The sequence below is a fragment of the Cnephaeus nilssonii genome, assembly GCF_951640355.1.
Source record: "Cnephaeus nilssonii genome assembly, chromosome: 13".
NCBI lineage: Eukaryota > Metazoa > Chordata > Mammalia > Chiroptera > Vespertilionidae > Cnephaeus > Cnephaeus nilssonii.
The window spans coordinates 20,231,485-20,258,742 of NC_137084.1; the positions used below are offsets into that span (position 1 = coordinate 20,231,485).

The 27,258-nt window shown below is 45.9% G+C and overlaps 2 protein-coding genes across 3 annotated transcripts in view; one reads left to right on the forward strand and one right to left on the reverse strand.

Moving 5' to 3' along the window:
* DTX4 (deltex E3 ubiquitin ligase 4) overlaps positions 1 to 16,753 on the forward strand; it is a 32,193-nt gene extending 15,440 nt beyond the window's left edge. Inside the window, exons 3-9 of the mRNA XM_079789077.1 lie at positions 749 to 810; positions 1,170 to 1,331; positions 3,042 to 3,103; positions 3,997 to 4,149; positions 6,637 to 6,798; positions 11,842 to 11,931; positions 13,448 to 16,753. Of these exons, the coding sequence (XP_079645203.1) occupies positions 749 to 810; positions 1,170 to 1,331; positions 3,042 to 3,103; positions 3,997 to 4,149; positions 6,637 to 6,798; positions 11,842 to 11,931; positions 13,448 to 13,681 (925 nt within the window). The 3' untranslated portion in view covers positions 13,682 to 16,753. The remainder of the gene's footprint in view (positions 1 to 748; positions 811 to 1,169; positions 1,332 to 3,041; positions 3,104 to 3,996; positions 4,150 to 6,636; positions 6,799 to 11,841; positions 11,932 to 13,447) is intronic.
* Positions 16,754 to 19,039: 2,286 nt separating this feature from the next.
* Positions 19,040 to 24,360, reverse strand: MPEG1 (macrophage expressed 1). 2 transcript variants are annotated; one of them, XM_079789075.1, is made up of 3 exons: positions 24,276 to 24,306; positions 22,225 to 22,355; positions 19,040 to 21,990 (listed from the first exon to the last, which is right to left on the reverse strand). In XM_079789075.1, the coding sequence occupies exon 3, from the start codon at positions 21,896 to 21,898 to the stop codon at positions 19,745 to 19,747; it is 2,154 nt and encodes a 717-aa protein (XP_079645201.1). In that variant the 5' UTR covers positions 21,899 to 21,990; positions 22,225 to 22,355; positions 24,276 to 24,306; the 3' UTR covers positions 19,040 to 19,744. The 2 variants fall into 2 exon arrangements, with proteins under 2 accessions (XP_079645201.1, XP_079645200.1); XM_079789074.1 differs by lacking the exon at positions 22,225 to 22,355 and having other exon boundaries at positions 24,276 to 24,360.
* Positions 24,361 to 27,258: the final 2,898 nt, after the last annotated feature.

The window sequence follows — 27,258 nt, forward strand, 5'->3', positions numbered from 1 at the left end:
CAACTTTGCACTCCCCAGGGAACCACTGGCCCATTCCCTGAAGATTACTGGGGGAAGGGTTCCAACAAAGAGGAGATAGACGCATACACAGTAAAGCTGGGGGTGACTAGAGAAGATACTTGCCTGTCAATCAAAACTGGGGAACCATGGATTGGCCAGAATGGGTGGAACCAATGCAAGCCCCCGAAAATTTTGGAATCCATAATGCTCTAAACGAAGGCGTTCTCTCTCTTGTTGTTCTTGACTCTTGGTTCTTGGCTTCCTTGCATTTACTGTATGGCCCCTGGCCATGCGGGTCCCACACACAATGGACTAAGCGGGAAACCTAAACCAAGCTAGCCTGATGCTGGACTGGACTTGGTTCCAACATGGTGAGGAAACTCTGGACACTGGCTTTAATTTTAGCTCTGCTGAAGCCCCAGCTACACTTCTTCTATGACTGGACTGAAGGAAATGGGACCTTGGAAACTCCAGGGGAATAAAATTTTCTACAATATCTCATCCTCATGTGCGAGTCTCGGAAAATTCTTTCTCAGAATATTGCAAGAAATCCACCCCCACTAGCAATAGGCTGGGACGAGGACCTCTCCCTACTGGTCACACTAAGAACTTGCTGCATCTTTAGGAGGGACGATTCGTTTCTGTAAGAAAGGGGAGCACTTCACTGGGGGAAATTTTGAGGTCCCACCACTGACTCATTTTGTCCCACTTGTTAAAACCATAACGCATCTGCTCTTTCCTTCCACAGGGTCCCCACCGTCCCAGTGAAGAACCTAAATGGGTCCAGTCCTGTCAATCCTGCCTTGGCAGGTAAGAGAAACCCTGGGCTAGTCTTGCTGAAGGTAGAAAAAAAATGAGTGACGAAATAGGTAGTGAGCATTTGTAAAAAAAGAGAGCATTTGGATGTTAATTTAAACAAATGGGGGTTTTAGGAGTTGGGTTGGATGAGTAGGAAGAACTTGGGGAGAATTGATGGCTAAAAGGAAAGCACGTTGTTGAAGCGGAGTGAGTGAATCTGTTTCTGGGAAAGGTGGGGGATAAGTAGAGAATCTCTGAGTTATGAAAACTCTATGGAGAGGAGGAGAGGAGGTTAATGGGGAGGGAGGAGTTGAGGGGGTGTTGGGAAGCTAACGCTCCAGTCCTTCCTGACTCCTGCTCTGCCCTTCCAGGCATCACTGGGATCCTCATGAGTGCAGCGGGGCTGCCTGTGTGTCTCACCAGGCCACCAAAGCTGGTCCTCCACCCACCCCCCGTCAGCAAGAGCGAAATAAAATCCATCCCAGGGGTTTCCAATACAAGCCGCAAGACCACCAAAAAACAAGCCAAGAAAGGTATCAGCCTCCTTAGCTTATGGCTTCTGGCCCTAGCTCTGCCTCCACCACCGAGAGTCATCCCCATGGCTTACCCACTCTGGGCCTTAAATTCTGCATAGGCTAAGCAGGCCTAACTCGTACCTGTTCTGGTGACTATACCACAGTGGAGTGTGTATGGATCCGGTGGAGACTTCTTAAGAAATACAGCAATGCAGAGCAAAATTATAGAAACATAAAAATATGAAGTGTGACACAAATGAAATATGCTAGAGAGAAAGACCACTTTGGAATTGGAACTAAAATAGACTAAATTCAAGTCCCAACTTTGTCACTTGCAAGTCATGACCTCAGAGAACCTCTGTTTTTTTTCCCCTTTACTTGGAGTGAAACCAGTCACAACCAGTATCCAACAAGGATGTCCTGGAATGCATCCATGGCAGTTGGGACGTGGCCACGGTTTTGTGTCCCTCTCAAGCCCCCAGACGCTCTGGCCACTTGAACCTCCATTCAGGAGCTCCTTCCTACCTGCCCATAATCCCACAACTAAGGGATCAATACCTGTGCCTGCCCTGGTACCAAAGGATCCTGCCTCCGCCCTGTGGCTGGTCTTTCTGGTCACTGGTATTGGTGGCTCAATGTGTTGACTGTCACCCTTAAGCCCCCACCTTGCAAACATGTTATGAAGCAGGACAGTGGGAAGGAAGGGCCGGCATTGAGCTTTGGGCTGTTGCCCGGTCCACTTCCTCAAACCCTTGTCCTACTTTTCTAGTCTATCAGACTTTCTCTGCTTAAATGAACTCGATTGCCTTGCTCATAATATGATAGGAAATGACAGGAATTTGCACTTTCCCACTCTTCCTGTTATTATTAATAGCACATATCGGATCCTTAGCTGGCAATGTGCTAAAAGGGCTGTACGTCCATTAGCTCATTTAATTGTCTAAACTGCTCTTTGAGTTGATGCTATTGCTCCTCCCCATTTTATAAGTGAGAAACGGAAGCTTAGAGAGTTAAGAGAGTCGCCTAAGGAGGCACTGACCCTTTTTCCTTCTCTGCCTGCTTGTGAAGCCGGATCATCTCATTCCCTGCCTTCAGGCTAGGCTGTCTCCAAGGGGTCCAGTCCCCAAAGAAATTCCACCATCATTGCACCTGGCAGGGTCCTTCCCAGAGCATCAGCCTTTCCCTGCTGCGGGGCTACATCTGCTGGCAGCGACAGCACTGTCAACAGCCAGGGAAGACGGTTGTGAAGCTGTGGTCACAACCTCCTGGTTTCCCATGAAAATAATATCACTTTGATGCCACATTGCAGATTGAGACAGTGCTTGGCACATTCTACCTAATTTTTTTCAAACCTGTAACAGTGTACAGAGATCTTTTATTTCTGCTCTCATCACATTGTTTGGGCAGGTCCAGGCTCTTTGATTATATGGAAGAGAAACCCACTCAGTCTTTCTCACTAAAAAGTGGGTTTGTTGCAAACAGGCAGGGGGATGTCAGGGAAGTGATGCAGGAAGTAAAGGCAAGTGGGACCACTTCCTACTTCCTCAGGCCACCTCTCTGCCTCTTCTGCCCCCTGATCCCTTTCAAATTCTTAAATCCGAATGATTTTTTTTCCTCTCCTGCTGTAAGCCTAGCTGATAAGGTTCTCCTCTGGTATGTCCAGCTTGGTGAGGCTATTTGATCCCTCGTCTCAGTCTCAGTGGCACACTGACCATCCTGTCCTCACAGGTAAAACCCCAGAAGAAGTGCTGAAGAAGTATCTGCAGAAGGTCCGGCACCCACCAGATGAGGTGAGTGCAGGGGAGGCAGGTCAGGGCTCACCTTCTCCATCACCCACCAGCAATTCCACCTCCAGAGTTTTTGCACCAAACGGCAAGAGCTGCTTTCTAAGTCCTGCCAGGTCCAGAACTGGTCAGATGCACTCCCATCTGGGCTCCAAGCTGCAGCTTAATCTCTCTCATCTCCCCATTCAACAAAGAGCTGATTGATTCTAAACTACATTAACATAACAGTCTGAATTTAAGAAAAGCAGAGTGATGAGTAGTTGGAACTGACTTTAAAATGGGCTGGATGAAGATCAGTGGTTCTCAACCAGAGGCGGTTTTGCACAACTTTGGGAGTGAGCAGAGGGGATGCTACTGGTATCTAGTGGGTAGAGGCCAGGGATGCTCTTAAGCACCCTCCCATACCCAGGACAGCCCCTGCAGCAAAGGACTATCCAGCCCCTAATGTCAATAGTGCCAAGGATGAGAAACCCTGTTATAGATTTCTTTAAATAGCACTCCCTCTAGTACACTAGAATTACAATTCCTTTACCCAATTTCAGCTCAAAGAAAGCTTATCAATGGGCCTGTCAGCAGACATTCATTTCATTCACAAGCCATGGATGGATACCAAAGAAGGACAGTGTATCGTCCCAGCTCACAAGGAGATTGTAATTTTGTTGGCCAGCTCCAAGTTAACATGTACTGGCACCAGGAATTATTTCGGGAATTCTGTTGTATAAAGCAAGACAAAACTATATTTAGATTCCCAAAGGCACCTATACCCTAGTTTGTGGGCTTTCTAGAGGAGGACCAGTAACAGCTCACCTGATCATTCAGGAACCAACATGGGGATGCTCCAACTTCCCAGGCTGGGAGAGGCTTGACGGCCTGTCTGCTCTGTCCCCTGCCACCCCCAGGACTGCACCATCTGTATGGAGCGCCTCACAGCTCCCTCAGGCTACAAGGGCCCGCAGCCAACGGTCAAGCCTGACCTGGTGGGAAAGCTGTCCAGATGCGGCCACATCTACCACATCTACTGCCTGGTTGCCATGTACAACAATGGCAACAAGGTGAGTGCCAGCCTGTGGGGCTACTGCCACCTCTGCACTGGGCCCTGGAGGAGCAAGAGCATGAAGGCTCTCTTGGAGTTGTGCTCCAGGTGATGTAGGGAGTCTTAAAGGCATCCCAGGGCATCAGGAGTGGTCATCTTGGCTGTTCTCAGTAGGATCCGTCCTCCACAAAATCATAATGTTGCAAAACCTGTCTTTAGCCTGGCTGGCGTAGCTCAGTGGTTATGTGTCGACCTATGAACCAGGAGGTCACAGTTTGATTCCTGGTCAGGGCATATGCCCAGGTTTCGGGCTCAATCTCCAGTCTGAGGCATGAAGGAGACAGCCAGTCAATGATTCTCTCTCATCTTTGATGTTTCTCTCAATCTCTCTCTCTCTCTCTCTCTCTCTCTCTCTCTCTCTCTCTCTCCCTCCCCACCCCACCCCCTCTCTAAAATCAATTAAAATAAATTTTCAAAAAAACAAAACACCTGTCTTTTCCTTCCCTGTGGGCTGTTACCCAACCCCCCAATATCTACACTAGGTGTGGTGGTTTGAGAGATATAGACTTCTGTCCCTGAGATTTTTGAGGGGAGTGGTCCATTGTCATGGCCCATTGCTAGGTGAAATAAGCCCCATCAATGAAGGAGAAGGAAGTTCTCATCACAGCACTGGGCCCATGGTGAGTGTTCATTCATACTGGCATTAATGGGTTTCCCAATCATCCTTCCTTCTCTAAGACTAGTGATTTCCATTTATAATTCACTTTCTTTGGACATTTTCAAACACCCTTGATTGCCCCTTCAAAGGCATTATGGACTGTGGCCAAGGTCAGCCTGGATGATCCCCCTGCTGGAGGCAGGGAGGCTGTGATGCCCATCTTACCCACTACTGAAGGTGGTGTGGTAGTCCCCCCATTAGAGCTGGTTTCTGGGAATCTGGGAATGTCCTTGGATGATAACTCTCTCCTTGCAAAGTCCCAGCTTTTTCTAAGTCCTTGCCTTTTCTAGTGTTCTTTCCTATACCTGGAATAACCTTTAACCCCCATCTCCATGAATTCAAACTGTATTTGTTTCTCCAGGCCCAGCTTGGATTGCTTCAGATCTGAGATTTCCCAGATCTCCTCCAACCTCTTAACTCATCCAAAAAAATGTCTGGCTTTCTGGGGGCAGCTGTGTGCTTCTCTTGCTGTGGAAAAGAGTAGAGGCAAGAGAGACAGCTGACCCAAGATTGAACCCTGGCTTAGTAGCTGAATGACCTTGGGCAAGATTTTCAACACTGAGATTTCATTTTCCATCTGGAAGATGGAGATAAAACAATGCCTAGTTTATGGGGTGTTATTACTAGTATGATTCAAATTGATTCCTCCTTTGTGTTAACTATGGCTATAATTTTTCCCTTCATCTTTATGTAACCCTATGATTGATTTTTCAAAGTGCTAGGGACCTTTCTCAATGTCTTAGCAAGTGTATGTTCAGTCACTGATGGGTGATGCATATCTGGAACCCTTGTACACTTTTCTGACCCTAAAGTAAAAGGTTTCTTTGGGATCTTGCATTTTTAGAGGTTGTTTTGGGCTTAAAGGGATTTCTTAATATACTTTCCTTTTGATGACTATATTCAAGATTTAATCTAGTACTGCTTTGCATTGTTTTCCTTAAAAATGTTTCTTTAGACAGTATCCTTTATTCTCTTTGGCACTAATACTTTGAAGCATGTGGGTGTGTTGTTGCTGTTGTTGTTTCTTTACACAAGGTCATGAAGCAGGTTAAGGCCAGAGCAGAGAGTGGGACCCTTCCTAACCCCAAGCCTTGGGTTCCTGTTCCTTGATCACATGGAGTAATTGCCATGAATACAAGCAATGCCTTTAAATGAGTAGAGCTTGAAGGGAAATATCCCTAAATAGCTCCACAGAGGATTCCTCCCTTCCCAACGAGATGCAGGTGTCCTGGAGAGCTTTGGTCCCAGCTGTGTAGCAGCATTTTTTACACACATACTCCCTGTGCACTCACTCCTTCCTTCTTCTCATTCCATTTCTTCTTGGGAATCTGGGAATAGAATTTACTGTCCAGGTTCTCTTCCCCTCAGATGACACCTCACCAGTCCCTGCTGTGAAACAGTGACCCCTCACATCACAGCAGCCGGACTCCCTACACACACACACACAGAGACACACACACACACACACACACACACACACACACACAAAACCCCCAACAGAGCCCTGAGGTGCAGTGCAAAGCCTGGCCTCCCTCTCAAGGACAGGGTTTCTCTTACATGTCCCTAGTATAGGGTACGGGACTATTGGTGGAATTTGCCTCCTGCTACTTGAGAGAAAGCAAAAATAGCCTTGGTAGCCAAGTGGGGGTAGGACAACTAAGGCCTGTTACTCATTTGGGTGTATTTTGTCCCCCAGGCCCTTTGTCTATGGTACCTTTTGGGGATTGAGTGGGGAGGTCATTACCAAAACTGTTTCCCAGTCTGGTTGTACTGGCCTTGTCTCCTCAGGATGGCAGTTTGCAGTGTCCAACCTGTAAGACCATTTATGGGGTGAAAACAGGCACCCAGCCTCCAGGGAAGATGGAGTACCACCTCATCCCCCACTCGTTGCCTGGCCACCCAGACTGCAAAACCATCCGGATCATCTACAGCATCCCCCCTGGCATTCAGGTGAGCCCATCCTCAGCCATCAACTGTTATCATTTTAAATGTTTGTAAGTAAATGTTTGTCTTAGTCCATTCAGGCTGCAGTAACAAAAATACCACAGACTAGATGGTTTTGAAACAACATAAATTTATCTCTGAGGCTAGGAAGTCCAAGGTCAACATGCAAGCAGATTCAGTGTCTGCTGAGGGCCTGCTTCCTGGTCTCCTTGCTGTGACCTCATACGGTGGGAGGGGAGAGGGAGCTTTCTGGGGTCTCTCTTATAAAGCACTAATCCCATTCACGAAGGTTCCACCCTCCTAACCTAATCGGCTACCCAAAACCCCCACCTCCTAATACCATCTTGTTGGGGATTAGGTTTCAACATATCAGTTTTGGGGGGACACAAACTTTCAGTCAATAGCATTCCACCTCTGCCCTTCCTGAACTCATGTCCTTGTTGAATACATTTATTCTATCCCAACAAACTCAAAAGTCTTAACTCACTCAAGCATCAACTTCAAAGTCTAAATCCAAAGTCTCGTCTAAATAGCACCTAAATCAGGTAGAGATGAGACTCAAGGTACAATTCCTCATGAAGCGAGTTCTTCTCCAGCTGTGAACTTGTGAAACCAAACAAGTTATGTGGTCGAGCCTCACCCGACACTGAGTCTGCAGGCACCTTGATCTTAGACTTTCCAGCCTCCAGGACCATGAGAAATGAGTTTCTGTTGTTTGAAAGCCACCCAGTTTGTGGTATTTTGTTAGAGCAGCCCAAACTGACTAATATTGTTATACCCTGAATACTCTTCTTTCCACTCTCACCCCCGATCCACGGGGTCTCCCCCTCCCCCACGCCCCACCATTGTGCTTACTTCCTTTTCTCTCCTTCCCGTATTCTTTGTGCACATGCAACAGACTGCATCCTCTCCTCCCATTTTTACACAAAGTGTGACATATTAGACATATTGTTCTGCACCCTGCATTTTTCAATGAACAATGTAGACTGTATATCTTCCCTTGTCCGCATAGAGAGAGCTTCCTCATTCTTTCTCAGCTCTGCGTGATAATCCATTGTATAAAGCTACCGTAATTCATATTCAACAGTCTCCACTTGATGGGCATATGGATTGTGTCCAATCTTTTGCTACAACAAATAATGCTGTAATGAATAACCTTGTACGCATATGAGTATGTCTGTAGAATAATTTTCTAGAAGTGGAATCTCCTTGTCAAATGGTATTAGCATTTGTAATTTGATAGCTATTCCTTGGCTCTGATTTTTGTGGGCATTTATTTCCTCTTTTGATTCTTTGAAAGACGGTCCCAAGGAACAAATTGAACAATTTTCCTGGCAGTCAATACAGGCGCATTCCTTTGTCACACATCAAAGCTTTTTCTAAATGCTCTAGGGTGCTTACTGGATTCATTTTGTTAGTAAATATTTATTAGTTCACCCTCCCCTTCCCTCTCCTCCTTGCCTTTTTCCATTTTTTCTTTCATTTAACAAACATTTGAGTGTGGGTTATGAGCCAGGCATGTTCGAGAGAAACAATGGTGAGCAAGATGGACACCGTCCTTGCTCCCCTGAAGTCCCCATTCTAGTGGGAGAAGGATAACAATAAAGTAAACAGATAAATAAACAAGGTTCTTTCAAATAGTGAGACTTGATCTGGGAGAAACAAAACAAGGGGATGTGATAGCCTGTAAAAGAATTGAATGAAAAACATAGTACTTCTTCAAGGGACCTACCAACCAGTCAGGGGGGCAATTAACTGTACATCACCAAGCTACAGAGCAAAGAGGAAATGCGCCATCGGTAAAAGCTGTGGGCGGCTTCCAATTCCTGCTGATCCTCACCAGCTGGGGACTTCGGACAGCCACCTGACCTTCCTGGCTCAGTTTCTTTATCTGTGCAGCCAGGAACCCATTATGCAGGGGTTTTCAGAGGATGGGAGCTATCATTATATGTGCATATTGTGGTGCTGGGCACAGCACTGTGGTGCCCAATCCCTGGTCACCACCGTTATGGGAGTATCCTCATTATTGGAGTATCCCACTTGTCTGGGTAAGGAGGAGGGCCCGTGTCTGGCTCACTAGGAGGGTCGGAGGAGACTTTCTGGAGCAGGGCAGTTGCTAGTAGGCTCTGAAAGACATGAAGAAATGGAAAACAGAAATTTTAGTAGGAGGCGACCATAGAGTCCCAGAGGAGAAAAGGTGGGGGTGTTGAAGGGCCATGAGGAAGTGTTTCATTTGGGGCATCCCTGGTTAAGGTCATGATTTCATTGCCCTTTCTCAGCCCCGGGAGGCTTGGGCTTTCGTGAAGAGTGGAGACCTTCAGCTCGGCCTTCACTGCAGAGAACAGTTCCCTGGGGGAGAAACTCAAGCCCAGTCGTGACTGCTTCGCTTAGCAATGCACCAGGAGCACTCAGCCTTGCTGGGTCAGCGCCAGCAAGCGTCTGTGCCTTCGCAGGACGGGCCTGTCCCAGGCAGGAGCGGGGCGGGCAGAGCCCTGCTGGGAACTGGACCTTCAGTAAGGCAAACTGGCTCAGAAACAGGCGTGGCCATGGGGATGTGGCAAATGTGGAGTGATTTCATGTGAATATGAAATTCAGGACCGTGCAGTCCTGCATCTCCAAGAAGGCACGGTAGCTCTTTCTGAGAGCCCACACACTTACAATGCCGTTTGATTTGCAAAGTCATAGGTTGAACCAAGCCATTAAAAACATTTTAAATTCCAGAATTTTAAAATCATTTTGGAATCATCCTTGTGCATCAAAAAAGAAAACAAAGACTCTGTGATTTCTTGTAGTTTCCTACATTCACCAGGACACGTTCACCAATTATCTCTGTGGAGAGCCAGTACCAGGACAAGCATGGAATTATTAATATTATATTGGTGGGGTCCGGCCTGCCCCAATCCGGCTGATCAGCCGGGCAGCCAGGGAGAGGGGCCGCAGGCAGTTGCCTGGCCCCACCCCCGATTGGGGTGGGGGTGCAATCAGGGGCAGGGCCAGCCAGGGGGAGGGGCCACAGGCAGTTGGCCTTCCCCGATGGGGGGTGGGGGGAAAGGAAGAATGGGGGGGGGCAGGGCCGCTGGGGGTGGGGCCGTGGGCGGTGGGCTGGTCGGCCCCGCCCCCTGGTCAAACTCCAGGTTGAGGGGATAATTTGCATATTAGCCTTTTATTATATAGGATTATATTGGTTTTATATTATATTATATCTGGACGAGATGTTAAAACAGGTTTCACAGATTCTGAAGGGGTCTGGGATAATCAGAAACAATACACAAACATTTGTATATAAAGAAAAAAATATGTTACTTGCAAAAATGCCTCACTTTTGATGAATTTCTCAAAGGGGCCTGTGGACCCTGACTGGGCATCCTGGTTTCTGGCTACATTCTGCTTTAGTTTCTTTTCCACCCAGTGGCCTGAGACTGCTTCATGGGACTAGGTGACAACAGTTGAAATGTTGTTAGATGTTTAGTCATGAATTTCCCAATCCATAGTATTAAACAAGAAAACAAACCAAAAAAACACACACACACACACACACACAAACAACAACAAAACAAAACAACCATGAGGACAAAGGAGAAAATGCACAAGAATCATTCAGATCATTCTGACTGTGTAGCTCAGAGCAAGAGGCACTTGTATTGTTCTGAGCAGTTTGGAGGTAAAAAGTCCAGAGTGTGCCTCAGAGATCCTGGGCTTGAGTTTTGGCAAAGCCACTAACACTATGGAAGTCATTTCTCCTGTGAGGGCTGTATTCCTCTTTTGTAAAACCAGTCAGAATAGATGTGATGCTAAACATGTACTGAGCTCTTAGTATGCAAGCAGGCGCCATGCTCACTTAACATTCATAACAATCACACAAGATGAGATTCTACATCCGTCCTGTTTAATGGATGGGAAACCAACGCCCCAAGAGAGGGCTCCAGCTGACACAGCTGGGAGGCTGCAGCTTGGGTCCAAGCCCAGGGCTTCACTCCTGCTGCCTTTGGGGTCTGTTCTCTGTCTAGACCCTAAGACCATTATTATTGTCTTCATTATCTCCATTAGTCCCAGCCTACATCTCCTTATCAGAAATATGTTGAAAAATGCCCTTTGTTGCCTGGCTAGTATGCATCAGTGGTTGAGCCTTGACCTAGGAACCAGGAAGTAACGGTTTGATTCCCGATTGGGGCACTTGCCCAGCCTTCAGACTCAATCTCCAGTAGGGGGTGTGCAGGAGGCAGCTGATCAGTTTTTCTCTCTCTTCACTGATGTTTCTATCTCTCCCTTTCCCTACCTCTTTCTGAAATTATCCTATCTAACAAAAGAGTGATATGCAAATGGACAGTCACTCCAACACACAAGATGGCCACTCCCACGTGGTCAAAGATGGCCACCCCCATGTGGACACAAGATGGCCACCACAAGATGACCGGCAGGGGAGGGCAGTTGTGGGTGATCAGGCCATCAGGGGAGGGCAGTTGGGAGGGTCCAGGCCTGCAAGGGAGGGCAATTGGGGGAGACCCAGGCCTGCAGGGGAGGGCAGTTGGGGGGGGACCAGGCCTGCAGGGGAGGGCAGTTAGGGGTTACCAGGCCAGCGGGGAGGGCAGTTTGGGGCAACTAGGCCTGCAGGGGAGGACAGTTAGGGGCGACCAGGCTGACAGGGGAAGGCACTTAGGGGCAATCAGGCCAGCAGGGGAGCAGTTAGGCGTCAATCAGGCTGGCAGGGGAGTGGTTAGGGGGTGATCAGGCTGGCAGGCAGAAGCGGTTAGGGGCAATCAGGCAGGCAGGCAAGCGAGGGGTTGGGAGCCAGCAGTCCTGGATTGTGAAAGGGATGTCCCAGATTGGAGAGGGTGCAGGCTGGGCTGAGGGACACACACACCCCACCCCCGTGCATGAATTTCATGCACTGGGCCTCTAGTGTGTGTGTGTGTGTGTGTGTGTGTGTGTGTGTGTGTGTGTGTATACACACACACACATACATATATATGTATGTATATATATGTATGTATATGTATATATAAAAAATGATTTTTTTAAATGCCCTTTGTTTTCTTTCTTTACTTTCAGGGACCAGAACACCCAAATCCTGGGAAGAGCTTCAGTGCCCGTGGCTTCCCAAGACATTGTTACCTTCCAGACAGCGAGAAAGGGAGAAAAGTAAGAGCCCGGGTATCAGGTTATTTGTTTCTATGTTAGGGACCCAAGTTTTGCTTCCAAGGTAAAGAGAACTGTGTCTCTCTTAGCTCCAGATGCACATGGTCACAAGATCATAGTTGAGTCAACCATAGGTAAGGATGGATATGATTAGAAATTTTTTTTAGGATGGTGGGGGTGGCAATAATTAACCTATTTTAGAATCCTTCCCTTAGGACTTTGCTGCTTAACAGCTGGTCCTAGGACAACACCAGTGGCAACATCTGAAAGCTCGATTGAAATTCAGAACCATAGAACCTGCTTCATTTTAACAAGATCCCAGGTGATCTGAGAGCACATTAAAGCCTGAGAAGCAGTGCTCTGAGGCAGGGAACAGTGGCTCATAGTGTTCATGTCTACTACTATTATTACTACGATTCCCCACCTTCAGCCCACACCATGTTTATGGTCGTTCAGTTTTTAACCCAATGCATTTTTATCAGGTGCCTTCTTCATGCTGGACATAGTGTTAGGCATTTATTTGTCTTGCTTAACAAAGATATATATTTTTAAATTTTAGCTGAATTAGAACATTCTGCAAGCCCTAACACCTCTCTGGGCCTCACCTGTAAAATAGAGACAATTAAACACCAGCCAGACCTCACTCAAAGTGTGGATGTGAGGACGAGATGAGCAAATAAATATGAATTGGCCTTGAAGAGGTCAAAGCACTTCAACCTTGTCATTGCAGAAATATCCCACAACATCAGCTGTGGGTAAATGAATACCACATCAATGTGGGGGTGTCAGGTTATTTACGTCTATGTTAGGGACCCAAGCAAAACTTGGGGGTGGGGTGGAGTAGGGGTGGCGGGCACAACTTCAGAAGGTCTCAGATCAGAAGTGCCTTGAGCCCTAGCTGATTTGGCTCAGTGGATAGAGCATTGGACTGCAGACTGGAAAGTCCCGGGCTAGATTCCAGTCAAGGGCACATGCTCAGTTTGCGGACTCGATCCCCAGTAAGGGGCCTGCAAGACGCAGCCAATCAATGATACTCTCATCGTTGATGTTTCTACCTCTCTCTCCCTCTCCCTTCCTCTCTGAAATTAATTTAAAAAATATTTTTTAAAAAAAGAAGTGCCTTGAACTCCTAGGTCCTAACTTTTAAAGTGCAGCTGTGATATTGGTAGCTAATATTTGTTGAATAGTGTGTTCCAGGCACTGTTATTAAGCTACTTTTCATGTAGCACCTGCTAAACTACTCACAGCCTTTAGTGGCAGCTCATACCATTGCTGTTCTATAAATAAGGAAATTAAATCTCAGAGAGGTGATCTAACTTGTCCAAGGTCACACAGTTAGGCAGTGACAGAGCCAAGACTTACCTGCATGTCCCCGAGTCCACATCCAAATCTTCCCTTCACTTAGGGCGTCACCACGCAGGAAGGGGTGGGGCCCTTCACAGGACTCTCTACCATCCAAATGATAGCCTTTGATCAACACTAAATGTCTGACTTTGATTTCCTGCCTTTTCTCTTGTAGGTTCTGAAGTTGCTGCTGGTGGCCTGGGATCGCCGCCTCATTTTTGCCATTGGTACCTCCAGCACAACGGGCGAGTCAGACACCGTCATCTGGAATGAGGTCCACCACAAGACAGAGTTTGGCTCTAATCTCACTGGCCATGGCTACCCAGATGCCAATTACCTGGATAATGTGCTGGCTGAACTGGCTGCCCAGGGCATTTCTGAAGAGAGCACTGCCCAGGAGAAGGACTGAACTGGAAGGGCTTTGGGGGAGAGGGGCTGTGGGGACCACAGGGTAGGAAGTGAGGAGAGTCAAGGTAGAAGTTGGTGCAGTGCCCTCCAGACTCCCTCATCTCCCCTCCTGTCCTATCTCCAGTCCCCATTCCTCCCAGCCACAGAGGGGAGCCAGATTGAATAAGAGGATTTCATTCGTAAACCTCATCCATTACAAAAGGGACATGAGATGAGGGCCACCCCTAGTCTGTTCCCATGGAGTTTTCGGTGCTGGGTAGTCAAAAACACCGCCCCTCACCCCCTGAGTCGGGGGCATGGTCAGCACACTTAGGGTGTGGACAGTGCACGGGCACTCCATATCCTGGCCTCGTGAAGCCTAAGGGTCATTGCCTCAGATGGCTTCTTGCTGCTTCCACTTCCAAAAGTGGAGTTTCTGCTTTTCTCTCCTCTGCTGGAGGCGAGGAGCTCTCACTGTGCAAGTTTGGGGGGCAAAGAGGTGAACCGCTAAAATGCTGTGACATCAGAAATCAATGCCTCAGTGTAGAGTGAGGAAGCGCATCTTGCCAAGAGGGTCAAGGAGGCAAAGGCCTCTAAGAGCACACTCAGTTCTCATAAGAGTCCTTGGCTTCTCTGGGCCCTCCCTCCTCACACCATTGACCGGTCCAAAGAGGCATCTGCTTCTCTCATGCAGATGGATGGGCTCTGGGATTCCTCTCTGGGTGGCATTCCAAGGTGTTTCCAGCCACTAACTGATCAGACCAGAGCCTGCATCCCATTTAGCATCTGAACTGTCCTCAGGGAGAGGAGTCCATAGTCTTCTTCCAAACTCATCCGAGATCAGCTCAAAGATTCCATGAGTTTCATCAAGTCACTGTGAGTAGAGCCTGTGCTGGGCTCTGTGCCATCTGTGTATGTGCATATGTGCGTGTCTATATGCATGTGTGTGTGTGTGTGTGTGTGCGCGCGCGCGCGCACGCACATTCATGTGCATACCACTGGGCCAGGTTGGTGGAGAGTCCCATTATGTTCTCAGTCTGTTTTGCAAGATGTCAAACCCCAATTCTGATGGGGATCAGAAAGCCCAGCCATGGCCCCTCGACTTCTCTCACCCTTTGCCAACCCATCACATAGTAAACTTGGATTCTGATTGAGTCAGAACTGTGTTTGGGGAGATGTGTAAGGTGAGGGCTGGACTGACCCCTTTTTCAGTCTCTTTCAAGATTGGATCTGAGCCAATCTCCATCCAGCCTCATTTCTCTGAGAGCTTCAATCTCTGTCCATGCAAATTTGTTAATTAGAGCCCAGGGGTGGTACTGGGCCCCCCATTTCTCTAGTCTATTGCAGATTGACCTAGAACATGGAGAGAGCCTCTTTAGCTCATTCGTAACAGGGTTAGCACCATCTTATGGTCTAGTCCAACCTGTGTATGGGTTGTGTCCCAAGACCCTATCTATCTCCTCCCCAACATTCCTCTTGCCTTTGGCTCGCTCCCATTATGAAATGAATTGGGGGTCAGGGAGTAGAGAAGGGGGAATCAAGCAGGGAAACCCAATTTCCCCTTTGAAAGTGGGTTCTTTGAACTATATGTTTGGGGGAAGTTCCTCTGGATACTAATTTGAATTTATATACCTCATGTTTTGGGGGTTTGACGTATATATATGCATATATATTTCATACTATTTGGGAGGTTTTTGATGCTAGAAAATTTGAAACAAAAGAACCTTCAAAAATGGTACTAAAATTAGAACCAGAAACCAAGCTTTCCCGAGAGTCCGCTTCAGAGCTGCTGTTGTTAGGCCTGTAGCTGTGACCAGTGGATTTACCTAAGTATCACCCAGTTCCCAGGGAAACGCTGGTGCTGAGCCTTTCATCATTTTCCCACTGGCTGTCTGGACAGTCATAGGCTGTAGCAGGGGGAGTTCTGATGGGGAGAATTTTGTCTGCCATCTTGGTTCTGGTCTCTCCCATAAGTCAGCAGTCATTTATCTCACCAGCAAACTGGGTGGTTGGTCCTGAGTTCACTGCACCACAGAGTCATTTCCTGCCGCTGTTGGGAAGGAAACACCCAAACTCAATGGAAGAGACATCCCTGCAGTGTTGAATGTCCCTCCCCATGCCCTCGCCAAGCTCCCATATAGGAGAGGTCATTAGAGAGCTTTACCATGGGCCACTGCCATCTCCGCCTTCACCCTTGTCCAGTGTCTTCTGGGCTCATCACCCACAATGATGAGGAATCAGACGAGGGACAGTGGATAGAAGCACAGTTGTGCAGTAGGAGAAGGAGAAGAAAGAAGACATGCTTTGACAACTGGCAATGGGCAAAGGGGAGAAACTGATTTCCTGCATCAGGCAGAAGAAAGTGTGGGTGGGAAAGGGGCTCCAGACAGTATACAAGGCAGGATGTATGCCAGGGGAAATGCCACTTTGAGAGTAAGTCTTCAGACCTTCAAGCCTTTCCCCTGGGGCGTTGGTTATCTGTGCCCCATTTCTCTTCCTCTCTGAGGATGCTCAGCTGGGGCTACCTCATCCTCATCTTCTTGTGGGACATTCTGGGCAGAGGAAATCTTGCATTTCCTTTCTAACACTGTGCCAAGGTGGGAAGCATTCCTTTTGCCCTTTCTCTGGAGCTGGCTTGAAAAGGTACAGTCTTGGGTTCAGTGAGGACCCTGCCAGCAGAGGCCCTGGGCATCCAGCACTTTGAACAAGTGTGTCCCCACCTGAAGGCCTGCTGAACTCCCTGGCCCACGCAGGGACTTCCATGCCTTTCCTTTCATCGTCTTAGCACCAGCAGCCCAGTTCCTCCCTCCCTGGGTCTCCAGGGATGACAAACCCTGTCAGATGGTCATCCCATAAAGATTAATTGTGCATATGTGGTTGTGTGTGCCTTTATGTTTTCATTCCTTTCCTCTGTGGTTTTTAGACTTGGTCAAAAGTACTCGTCCTGGTATTGCACTGTTGTGTGCATGAGAAGAGTGGGGGAAGGCCCCATTGTGGTACAAGAAAGGGTCCTGTCCCCTTTCTTTGTCTGTGGTCACTGGCATTGAGTGGGGGTGGGTTTCTGGGAGAGGGCAGGTGACTGTCCTAATGTAAATCTTTGTAACTGCTGTGTTTTGAAGTTGTTGGTGTTGCTCTGTGAGAGGACATCGCCACCTGGTGCTCATGAGCTGTACATGCAGAACAATAAATGGCAAACGAACAACCAACCACAAATTGTCAACCTTCTCCTTTCTATAGATCAGGTGCCTATCTGTGAGGCAATTGGGGTAATTCCCTGAGCCTGTAAATAAACATAAGCCCTCCCACTGGGTGGAGTGGGGGGAGTCCCTTTTCTCTATTTTTTTTCACATCTTTTCTAACCACACATTTGCCCAAGGGACCTGGCTTGACTTCTTGTTCCTTTAAAGAAAACAGACCACATGACAGGGGAATTAAGTAAATGAACCTGAGGGGAAGACTTTTTAACAACTATGAATGTTCACTTCTTACAGTTCCCCTTACCTGACCACACTAGACTGTATGTTTCAATAGTTCACAAGCTGTTGTTTTTCAAATAAATGTTTAACATTAATCATCCTGATATTAACAAGAACACAGAAATAAAATGCAATAGTAAAGCCACCTTTGTTCCCCAAAGCCACCTTTGTCTGCATTTCTGAGAGTTCACAAAGTGTGGTTTTCTTGAAATCTGGACTGGCCTTCCCACAGATCCCAGCCTGGGCTCACCAGCAGGAAAGCAGGCCTGGGAACCCTCCTCTCTGGGCTCTGACTTGGTAAAAGCCCTGAGAACTCCCGAGTTCCAATTTCCTCTGGGGGAACAATCAGACAGAGTTCTCCTTAAGTACATATTTCAATGCTTATTTATGTGCCAATTTGTTAGTTGAAATATAAGTTTGTAAAGAGAGAGAGACCACATGGACATGACAGCAGTGTGATGATTGCACGGGGGAGGTGGGAAAGGGTATGGGGGTATAAATGGTGATGGGGAAAAAGTAAAGTTAAATAAGTTAGCCAAGGTTTTCACTTGCATGGGCAGTTAGTGCATTGAAAGTCTGGAAGCCACAGTTCTACTTTGTCTCTCTGACTCAGTCATCTTCAAAGAATTCCTGGGAAAGGCAGTATGTGCAGAAAAGTGGTTAGTTTGGCTGAAACTAACCCACAAAACACTCAGAAGTTTAGAGGAACATTTTAATGCGTAAGAGACGAGGTCAAGTAAAGGGGTTGTAGACATTGGTGCCCCTGGCTGGGCTCCACTTCTGTCACTTCTCTGATCCTCCCTCTTACGGCCTCACAGGCTGGAATGCTCCAAGCCCCTCCGAAGAAGAACCAATTGTAAACCTAAGCTCCTAATTGTGAATGTGAACCGGGGGAGGACAAACTATCCTCCACAGAAGATCACTCACTAATGACATTTGATTTGGTGAGAAATGTATAACTTTTTAAAATGTTGTGGAGGAACACTGGTAGAGTCTCCCTGATCATTGTAATTAGGTGACATTGGTACTAAAACTGGGCAAAGCCTCAAGTGCCAGGTAACAGGCATGCATCCTGTCGGGTGCCTCCAGGAGGTCAGCCTGGAACTGAAGGGAATACGTCACACAAATGTTCTTGAATACCTTTTTCACTTCATTTAAAAGCATGGATTTGATCACGCTGGCCCCCTTGCTTCTGCTAAGATAAAGGCAGGGCACATATGTGGTGTCTAGTCTGTTTTGGTTTTCAGGAGAATGAAAAACTTAGCTGTGGGCTTACTTTGACTTTTTGCTTTATTCCTTGTCTCCCATCCCCAGAAAAATGCAAACTTCTTGCTGGAATGTGGTGTGTGAGGCAGGGGGTGCATGTGATAGGAGTCAGGAAAGACAAGGACCATTCATGGAAGAGGAAGGGGTTGTACTTTGGTAACATAGACCAGGAAACTGCAATACTTAATCCACCCAAAGCTACGCTCTTTTCTTTGCCCCGTTTATGAGGAGCTAAGAGAAAGAAGGTAGGTAGTGGGTTGTGGGTAAGAATTCCAATTTCCCCTGAGTACCAGACCTTTTTCCAGTTTTTATCCTTTCTTCATTCACTCCTTTTCTACATATTATTCCTTCTCCCTTGACATCCTAATAGAAGTTAAAAGTTAAAATATTTTCTGAGGACTTTATGAACTAGTCCAAAGGTGGTCTGGTCTAAGTAAGCATTAAATTGTGTGGAAGTTGGAAAACATAGGTTTGGTATAAGCAACATGTTTCTGTTCAGATGATGTTGAGATGACCCAGAGGAGATGACACAGCCCATCAATGCAGAGCCCTCAAAGCTAAAAAGCTGTGGCCAAGTAGGACTCCTGTGTCCTCTGGGGGCTCTGTCAGCCTCTGGGAACATAAGATCCAGACATCTCTTTAGAAATAATTATTTTTAATACATTTTATTGATTTTTTACAGAGAGGAAGGGAGAGGAACAGAGAGTTAGAAACATCGATGAGAGAGAAACATCGATCAGCTGCCTCCTGCACACCTTCTACTGGGTATGTGCCCGCAACCAAGGTACATGCCCTTGACCAGAATCGAACCTGGGACCTTTCAGTCCACAGGCCGATGCTCTATCCACTGAGCCAAACTGGTTAGGGCCAGACATGTCTTAAAAACAAAATACCTGGAGGGTAACACTTAAAGGCAGAAACTCTTTTTTTTCTTTTTTTCTCAAGACAGAAATTCTTATAGCTCGTGAATTGGAAACCACGGCCAACCTCAGATTAAATACATCATTTCCAAATTCAAATATCAACATTCTCCCACCTTATTCCCGACTTTTTACATGTATACATTCAGGTGAAAATAGTTAATGGTGCACATAGAGAAAAGATACCCCTTCATGTTTTAATCCCCAGAATGACTTTTGCTTAGAAAGTCACAACTCCTCCCCAGTCCTCACCCCAAACTCACCCATGTAGCTCTATTAATTTCCTGGCCCAGAGACCAAAGGTATACCTGCTTTTGGTCACACTTGCCACTTCAATAGTTACAAAGGCAGAAATGTAGAGAGAAGGAATGAAAGAAATGCTTGAAGCTCTGCCTGCAAATGAAGCATTTTCTCAGGAGAGATTTAAGCTGGACATTGCTCCTGCTCTTGTTCGGGAGTGTCTTCCATCCCTGCAGTGCCAGGAGCCAAACTCTGCCTCTCGTCCTCAATTGCCTGGTATCCCCTCTTCTTGTATTTCCGGATGCGATAGATTACCAGGGCAATGACAACTGCCAGGACGGTGGTGACCCCCACTGTAACCCCAGCAGCTGCTCCCCCCGACAGACCACTACCATTCCCATGGATGATCTTCATGGCCCTGCGAAGCTCTAACGGCTCTCCCAACCTCCACTGGTTGGTCTGGAAGTCTTTAATCCAGGAGCTTGAAGTCTCAGTATTAGTCACTACGACAGTGTTAGTGGCAGCCTGACTCATAAGGGGTGGCCGGGTATAAGGTGGGAGCCTGGCAGGGGGCAGAGACCCTCCTGTAAAAAGCCCAGACTTGACACAGTAGGATACTTGGCACCCATCGCTGATGAGGGCTAGATGTTGGCTAAAGCTCCCGGGACATTTTTTCAGAGCAGGTGCCCCTAAATCTCTGGATATGGCAGAATCCACCAAGGGGTTCCCAACTGCACAGCTGAAGAACCCACCAAAGGGGACCGAAAACCTATATCCCAACTCATAGTCCTGAGAGGCACATACCTTGAGGCTTTCAAAGAGTCTTAGTGGAAAATAGCCAGCTGGGCATGACTGTGCATTTGTCAGAGGGTTAATGCTCTTAGCACTGAAGAGGCCCCCAAAAAGTAGTCCTGAGTCTTCTGGTACTTCACCACTGGCCACACACCAAAAAGCCCTAAATTCGGCCTTTGCCACTCGGAACACATCTTCACACACCGTCTTGCAGAAGACCCAGAGGGTGCACTTCCGGACACACTCCAGGCCATTGTAGCCCTCCTCGTGGATCTGGGTAAGGAGGTGGATTGGGGAGTAGCCAGAGGGGCAGGAGAAATCACCAGTGAGTGGATTCTTCTGCTCCAAGTTTTGGCAGACTTGGACAGCCCCATTCCCTGACAGCTGAGTGCATTCCTGATAAACCCCACCAAAGGAGAAGTTGGTCATTTTCCCTTCACAAGAGCCATCATCGGTGTTGGCCTGAAAATTGAAGTTGGGTGAGTTGATATCTGTGCATCCAGGGTAGGTGTTGAACATGTAGTAGCGCCTCACAGCAGATTCCACCGTCTTAGACAACTTCTTCACCAACGGCCCTGGCAAGTCAGGCAGCATGTCAGGGTTGATGAAGAAATTCAGAGGCAGGCCAGCACGGTCTATGGCCACCAGGTGGTTGGTGATGCCCTGCTGCCAAGTCTGGAGGGTGATGCCTGGGTAAAATGGAACCCCTCCAATGCTCTGCACTCTAGAGTGGGTGCGGTTTGAGAGGTAGCTCTTGGTGAAGGCATTCTGTGAGGTATAGTTCTCCTCAAATTTGAAGTTCACGATGTTTTGGAAGACAACTCCAGCAGATGCAGTCACAGCACTACGGCTGCTCTGGCTGTCCTGGAGGAAGGAGGACCTGATGTGGTCTTCCTGAATGAGAGCAGCCCCAGCATCCACACTGGTGATAACATGGGTGCCATAGTTGAGGACCAGGAGCTCTGCCAAGTAGGTGGCCATTCGTGTCTGGTTGTTCTCCAGACGGTCAGAGATGTCCAAGAGCAATTTCTTAAACTCCAAGTTTAGTTCTGAAACTGGGTTGATTTTGACTGTGTAGATCAGGTTTCTTACCTGAACCTGGGTGGTTACAGCTTGGTCCTTCACCTGAAGAGTCTTCATCCTCTGGAACTCTGTGGAGAACTTGCCATTGACTTTGGAAAAAAGGGAGAGCTCCGTGTTGATGGAGAAGGAGGTGCTGCTCAGGTAATTCACCCAGGACTCCAAGATTTCTGAGTTCATCTCCAGGTTGCTCTGTTTCTGGGGAATGGTGAAGATTTCATCAGGGATGATGTACTGTCCATCCTCCGTGGTCCTGCAGTTGGCGTAAGTCAAGTCCATCACCCGTCCCAAGTCCACATTCCGTAAATTATCCCAGCCACCTCCAGGTAAGACTTCCAGAACAGGTAGATTTAAGGCATTCTTGCATTTTTGAAATCCAGCCTCATCTGCCTCTCCCAGAGGCTTGTCCATCTTAGCCCATGCTGCCAATGTCCAGAAGAGGATGGCACCCCTGAAGCTGGTCATGGTTCAGACAGCCTCAGCAGCAAGCCAGCTCTAAGCAGCATCCAGCAAGTGTGGTGCAAGCTGAACCAAATGTGAAAGAGCAATTGCTGAAACTAAAAAAAAAAAAAAAAATTCAGTAGTTCTCTTAAAGCCAGCAGTTCCGCTTTAGACTACTGTAATTGCAAAATGGGGAAATGAGTGGATTGGAATACTGTGGTCCATCAGGACTTTGAAAACATTATGGTGTACTATATAACCTTAACAGTTAACTACCCTAACTATCCCCCATAACCCCCCAGTTGGTTACGCTATGGCAGTAGAGGGTACTCAGAAGTGCAAACACACACCTTACTGTTTCCTCCACATGCGTTTTCCGTCTGTAAAAGAAAGCTTTGGTTTTGCTTTCGATTCATTCTCTTGATGTTTCAAATTTTTTCTGACTGCTCTTTCCTGGAGCTCCAATATTAGTTTCTTCAAACTGCAAATGCAGAGGTAAATGACAATATCACTCTTGCCAAGACACGGACTCCTCCATACCTAGCCTAGAGGTAGGTCATGGCCAAAGCCCAGGTTTCCCATTCACCTGAGGGTGAAGGTTGTTCCCACAGAAGAAAGGAGTGAAAATCTTAGACACAAGTCCTGTGGAGTTTCATTGTGATAAGCCCTAATAGTCCCGGCTTTGGAGGTGGCATTATCTGAGGCAGAGTTGAAGGGATCTGAAGGAAATTCCACTTGCTACACACTGGGAACCTCAGTCTGCATTGTCCTCAGCATTCAGAGTGAAGGTGAGGGGTCCCACTCTGTACTGTTGTTTCTTTTCAGATAGAAATGTTTAAACAAAGAGAAAATCCACACTATAATCTAGATTTTGATTTAGAAATAGCAGACAGTGGCCAAAGAATATACAGTATGTATATACACACTTATACACCGTGTGTGTGTGTATGTGTGTGTGTAGCTGGCAATAATTTGGTAACTGCTGTTATAACTCTCATTCCATTCTTAAGTCCATGTAATCAGTACAGGTGCCCAAAAAAAGAATGCAAGTCTTCATTACTCAATTTTTTAAAGCAACAGTTCATTTGTTATATCATTAGAACACAACTTCACAAATTTTTTTTAGTATACTAATGTTAGGGCATTAGAGCACACAATTTAGAATAGTGTGTTTAGGCTCATTAATCTCGCGCCAGGATTAACTAAAGCCCAGATCTGTCAATTCTTTGGGACAACTAGGGTGCATTTTAGGATGTTTAGTGGTAGCCAGAGAATCCAGTGGAGTTAATGGGATTCCCAATGCACTCTCATGGCTCCCCAAATCAGACCATGAAGGAGATGCAGTGCTGAGGTTGAAAAAGTTATGCTTTGATTTGTTAAGTATCATTATACTATCACCTGTATGCATCCTGAAAAGGCAGTTTCAAGGAACTGAATTACCTCAGAGTGTCACCGTGTTTTCAGAAATCTTGAGGGCAGTTGCCTAGTTTCACAGGGTGAGCTTCACTAGTTATTATTAAAATAATAATTATATTGTGTTCTGTAAATCTAGAAACAGACATTCTGGGTCTATTCATGCCTTGGTTATCACACTTCAGGGAATTCACCTATACCCAAGAAGGATTAATTTATCAACTAGTGCCCAGTATGTACTTGGCCAGAGAAGCAAACCTATGCACAGGATGTCCTGGTCAATTTCCAAATCAGTTATAAATGTATAGCTCAGTAGAATAATCCAAGAATTAGAAAAAGTAGAATTAAATGCCCTTTGGTACTTCCAATAAGTCTGTTAAAATATCCACACACTTTTCTTCAAACTGTTTCAGGGTTAATTCATCATAATCAGAAAACTCTCTCATACAGTTTTGAAGACATGCTAACAATATTGTACTTTATTATCCCTTTAATAAATCCTGTTAATAAACATTCTGCAATGAGAATATAAGTAAGGCGAATATCGATAATTCTATATTCAGGTATTCCCACATCCTAACACACCCAGTCATTATCATTTTTTAGAGAGCTTTCTTCTTCATTTTTATCATGGCAAAAATTGAAAATAGCTAAAAGAGCTAATAGGAGTGAAATTATATTGCATTCATATGACATAATATATTATAGCCAGCATAGTTAAATATTCAAAGAATTTTAATAACATGAGAAATTCTTATGCCATAATGTTAAGTGAAAAAAAAAACATGGTATACATTCAACATGATCTCAGCTGTGTATAAATATATACCTGTTGACAGTAGTTATATCTGGTTGGTAAGTTTTGTGGACCCTGAGATAAAAGAATCATTTGATGTGACCCACCAAGAAGTTTATCGGCTGAGGTGGACTCCCCATGTTCAACCGAGGACCCCAGTCTTACAAATACTAGAATCTAGTGGCTACTTACTGACAGGGGTTCCTCATGTACTCTGTATACCAGGAACAACCTCAGACTGGACCTTTGGCTTCCCACACTATGCCCGCCACCCGCCTTTATACCATCTGAGTCAACCACTGCAGGAAAGCACTGATTTGGTCTTTCTATCAATGAGACATGCCCAGTCCAATCAGAACTGTTCAAGTCACTTGCACCTATACCAGCCAATCAAAACTGTATGATTTAGACCCGTGGTCGGCAAACTGCGGTTCTCGAGCCACATGCAGCTCTTTGGCCCCTTGAGTGTGGCTCTTCCACAAAAATACCACGGCCTGGGTGAGTCTATTTTGAAGAAGTGGCATTAAAAGAAGTTTAAGTTTAAAAAAATTGGCTCTCAAAAGAAATTTCAATCGTTATACTGTTGACATTTGGCTCTGTTGACTAATGAGTTTGCCGACCACTGATTTAGACCAATCAGAACTTTATGATTTAGCTACCTCATTTACATAAAACAATCTAATTGACAACTGAGGTGGAAATTTTCGCTGTAGAAAGTGTAGCCTCCCCTTTGTCTCAGTGGAACACAATTTAGATTGCTACCTGAATCTGTGGCTCCCAGGCTACAGCTCCTTTTGCCTCAAGTAAATGCTTTTTATTCTTTATTAGTCTAAAATTAATTTTGGTTTATAGTTGTAAGAATTATTTAAACTTTTTCCTCTTTTCTGTGGTTTTTGAGTTTTCAACAATGAGCATGTCTTTAATCATTTGACAAATTTTTCTTAGGAATCTACAAAGTACCAAACACAGGGATGGGTACTGAGTAATCATTACTTTTGTACTCAAGAAAATAACTGACAAGTATACATTTAAAAAAGAAGAAGAAATTATTTCTGACATTTCCATATATCTAAAATGACCCAAAGCCTATGACTCTGTGATTGCTGTGCTCAAGGAAGTTCTTTTATGTTCCCTGGGAAACAATGAAAAGAGAAGTGCAAATGATGGAAATTTCAATTCAAGTTAAATTTGCATGCCAGCAGCAGGCATTGCTGCTCACAATGGTCAAGGGTGAGGAAGCAGAACAAAGAGTTTGACCTGAGTGTTACCCCCACTTCTTTCTTGCTTTACTCTGCTCACCAGAAATTTCCTCTACTTTTTCTTGTATTGAAGTGCTTATGCAATCGCATAAACTCTCCAGATGGCTACCCTCAAGGGCCCCTGTCTGAAAACTGAATTTTGGTCTCTAAAAGAAATAGCTAACTTTTTTCCATCTGTGTTACAGAATAATAATTTCACTTCCTCCAAAAAGAGGCAAGAGGGAAGTCCCATGTCTGCTTTCTTTCTCAGTTTGAGCGCGTGCAACCTTCTGGCATCCTCTTATGCAGAGCCAAGCCATGATTCAGGCCTGAGGTTCACTTCTGTGTGGGCTTGGAGCTGGTCCAGGTGTTTCCTACTTCCGCATTTCACTGTGGTTTGAAATGGGGTGTGGGGGGGTTGAGGGGGAGAGTCTGGTTGTGTTTTCAGGGACCGTTTCCTTTCTTATTTTTAGCATAAATCTGGAAAACCAGTATGAAAACTTACACTAAAACAATTGCTAAATGGATCACAAAACTATGACTTTTATAGACTCTGGAATTAACTTGGTTCTAGAAAAATCTAGGAGGTATCAGTCAACCAAGTGACAATATTTTTTTTCTGAACTCTTGATTCCTAACCTGATAGAGTTGTTTTGTCACTTCTTCCCTTCAAAAACTGTTCTCCCATCCAGATTGTTTGTGTCTTGACCACATAAATAGGAACATAATGGTTTCTTGACTCCGATTAATCTTGTGGCCAAAAACAGAAGGCCCATGTGAAATTCTGCATGTTCCCATTAAAAGCTAGGTCATAATTTGGCAGCTTTCAGCCATTTTGATTTTTTTCTCTACTAACACTTTTCCCTCCCAATTGTCCTAATTCTTTCTCTCTTCTTCAACTCTTCCCTTTTTGCTCTTTTCTCTTCCCATTTCCGTATTTAGGATCAGAGGATACAAGTTTGTGATTTGAGGTGATACTTCCACGGCACTAAAGAAGGAAATCTGATCTGGCAAAGACTTAGTCTCTCCCTCCACCCCCACAGGGTTCAAGTTTTATTTTTTATTTTCTCTTTAAATTAAATTTCTTTGGATGACATTGGTTAGAAGAGTATATATGTTTTGAGCATACAATTCTATGATATATCATCTGTATATTGCATTGGGTGCCCATCACCCAGTGTCAAATGTAATGCTCTTTTAAAAGTCTGGTTGACTGAATAAGCCTTCAAAGCCATCCCTCCCTTTTCATCTACTCTCCAAGCTGAGTCCCATAGAGACTGAGCAGTTAGGGCCAAGGTCCTCCCCTCTGCCTCAGGTTTCCTAATGACATCAGCCTAGTATGAAGAACGCCTCTTGTATTCTGCTTCAGCTGAAAACAGCTTGACAAGGGGACCTCACACACAGCACGACTGGAAACACAGTGGGATTTCTCTGATGTCCTCACTGCTCCATCCCCATGTCTTTCCTGTCATGAAACTTCCTCTTTGAGGATGATTTGAGCAAATGAAGTAACTGAGTGGCATCTGATCTCTGTGGGCTAACTCCTGGCAGATTGCATATTTCTTTCTATATTTGTTTCATTATTGGGTAACATAAACCCAATCTAACATTCAGTTTTTCACTCTTTTACAACAAGATCTTCAGATGGACTTTGAGCAGTGAGTGATAAAGTAAAAATTACCACCATTTTCCTTTCTACCTAAAATAATCATAAGTAGGTTAAAGTAAAAAACCAGTAAGTTAACTCTAGCCAGTTTGGCTCAGTGGCTAGAATGTTGACCTGTGGACTAAAGGGTCAAGGGTTCGATTCCAGTCAAGGATACATACCTTGGTTGCAGGCTCCTCCCTGGTGCAAGCCCTGGTTGGGGCTCATGCAGGAAGCGACCAATCAATGTGTTTCTTTTACATCAATAGTCTCTCTGTCTTTCCCTCTCTCT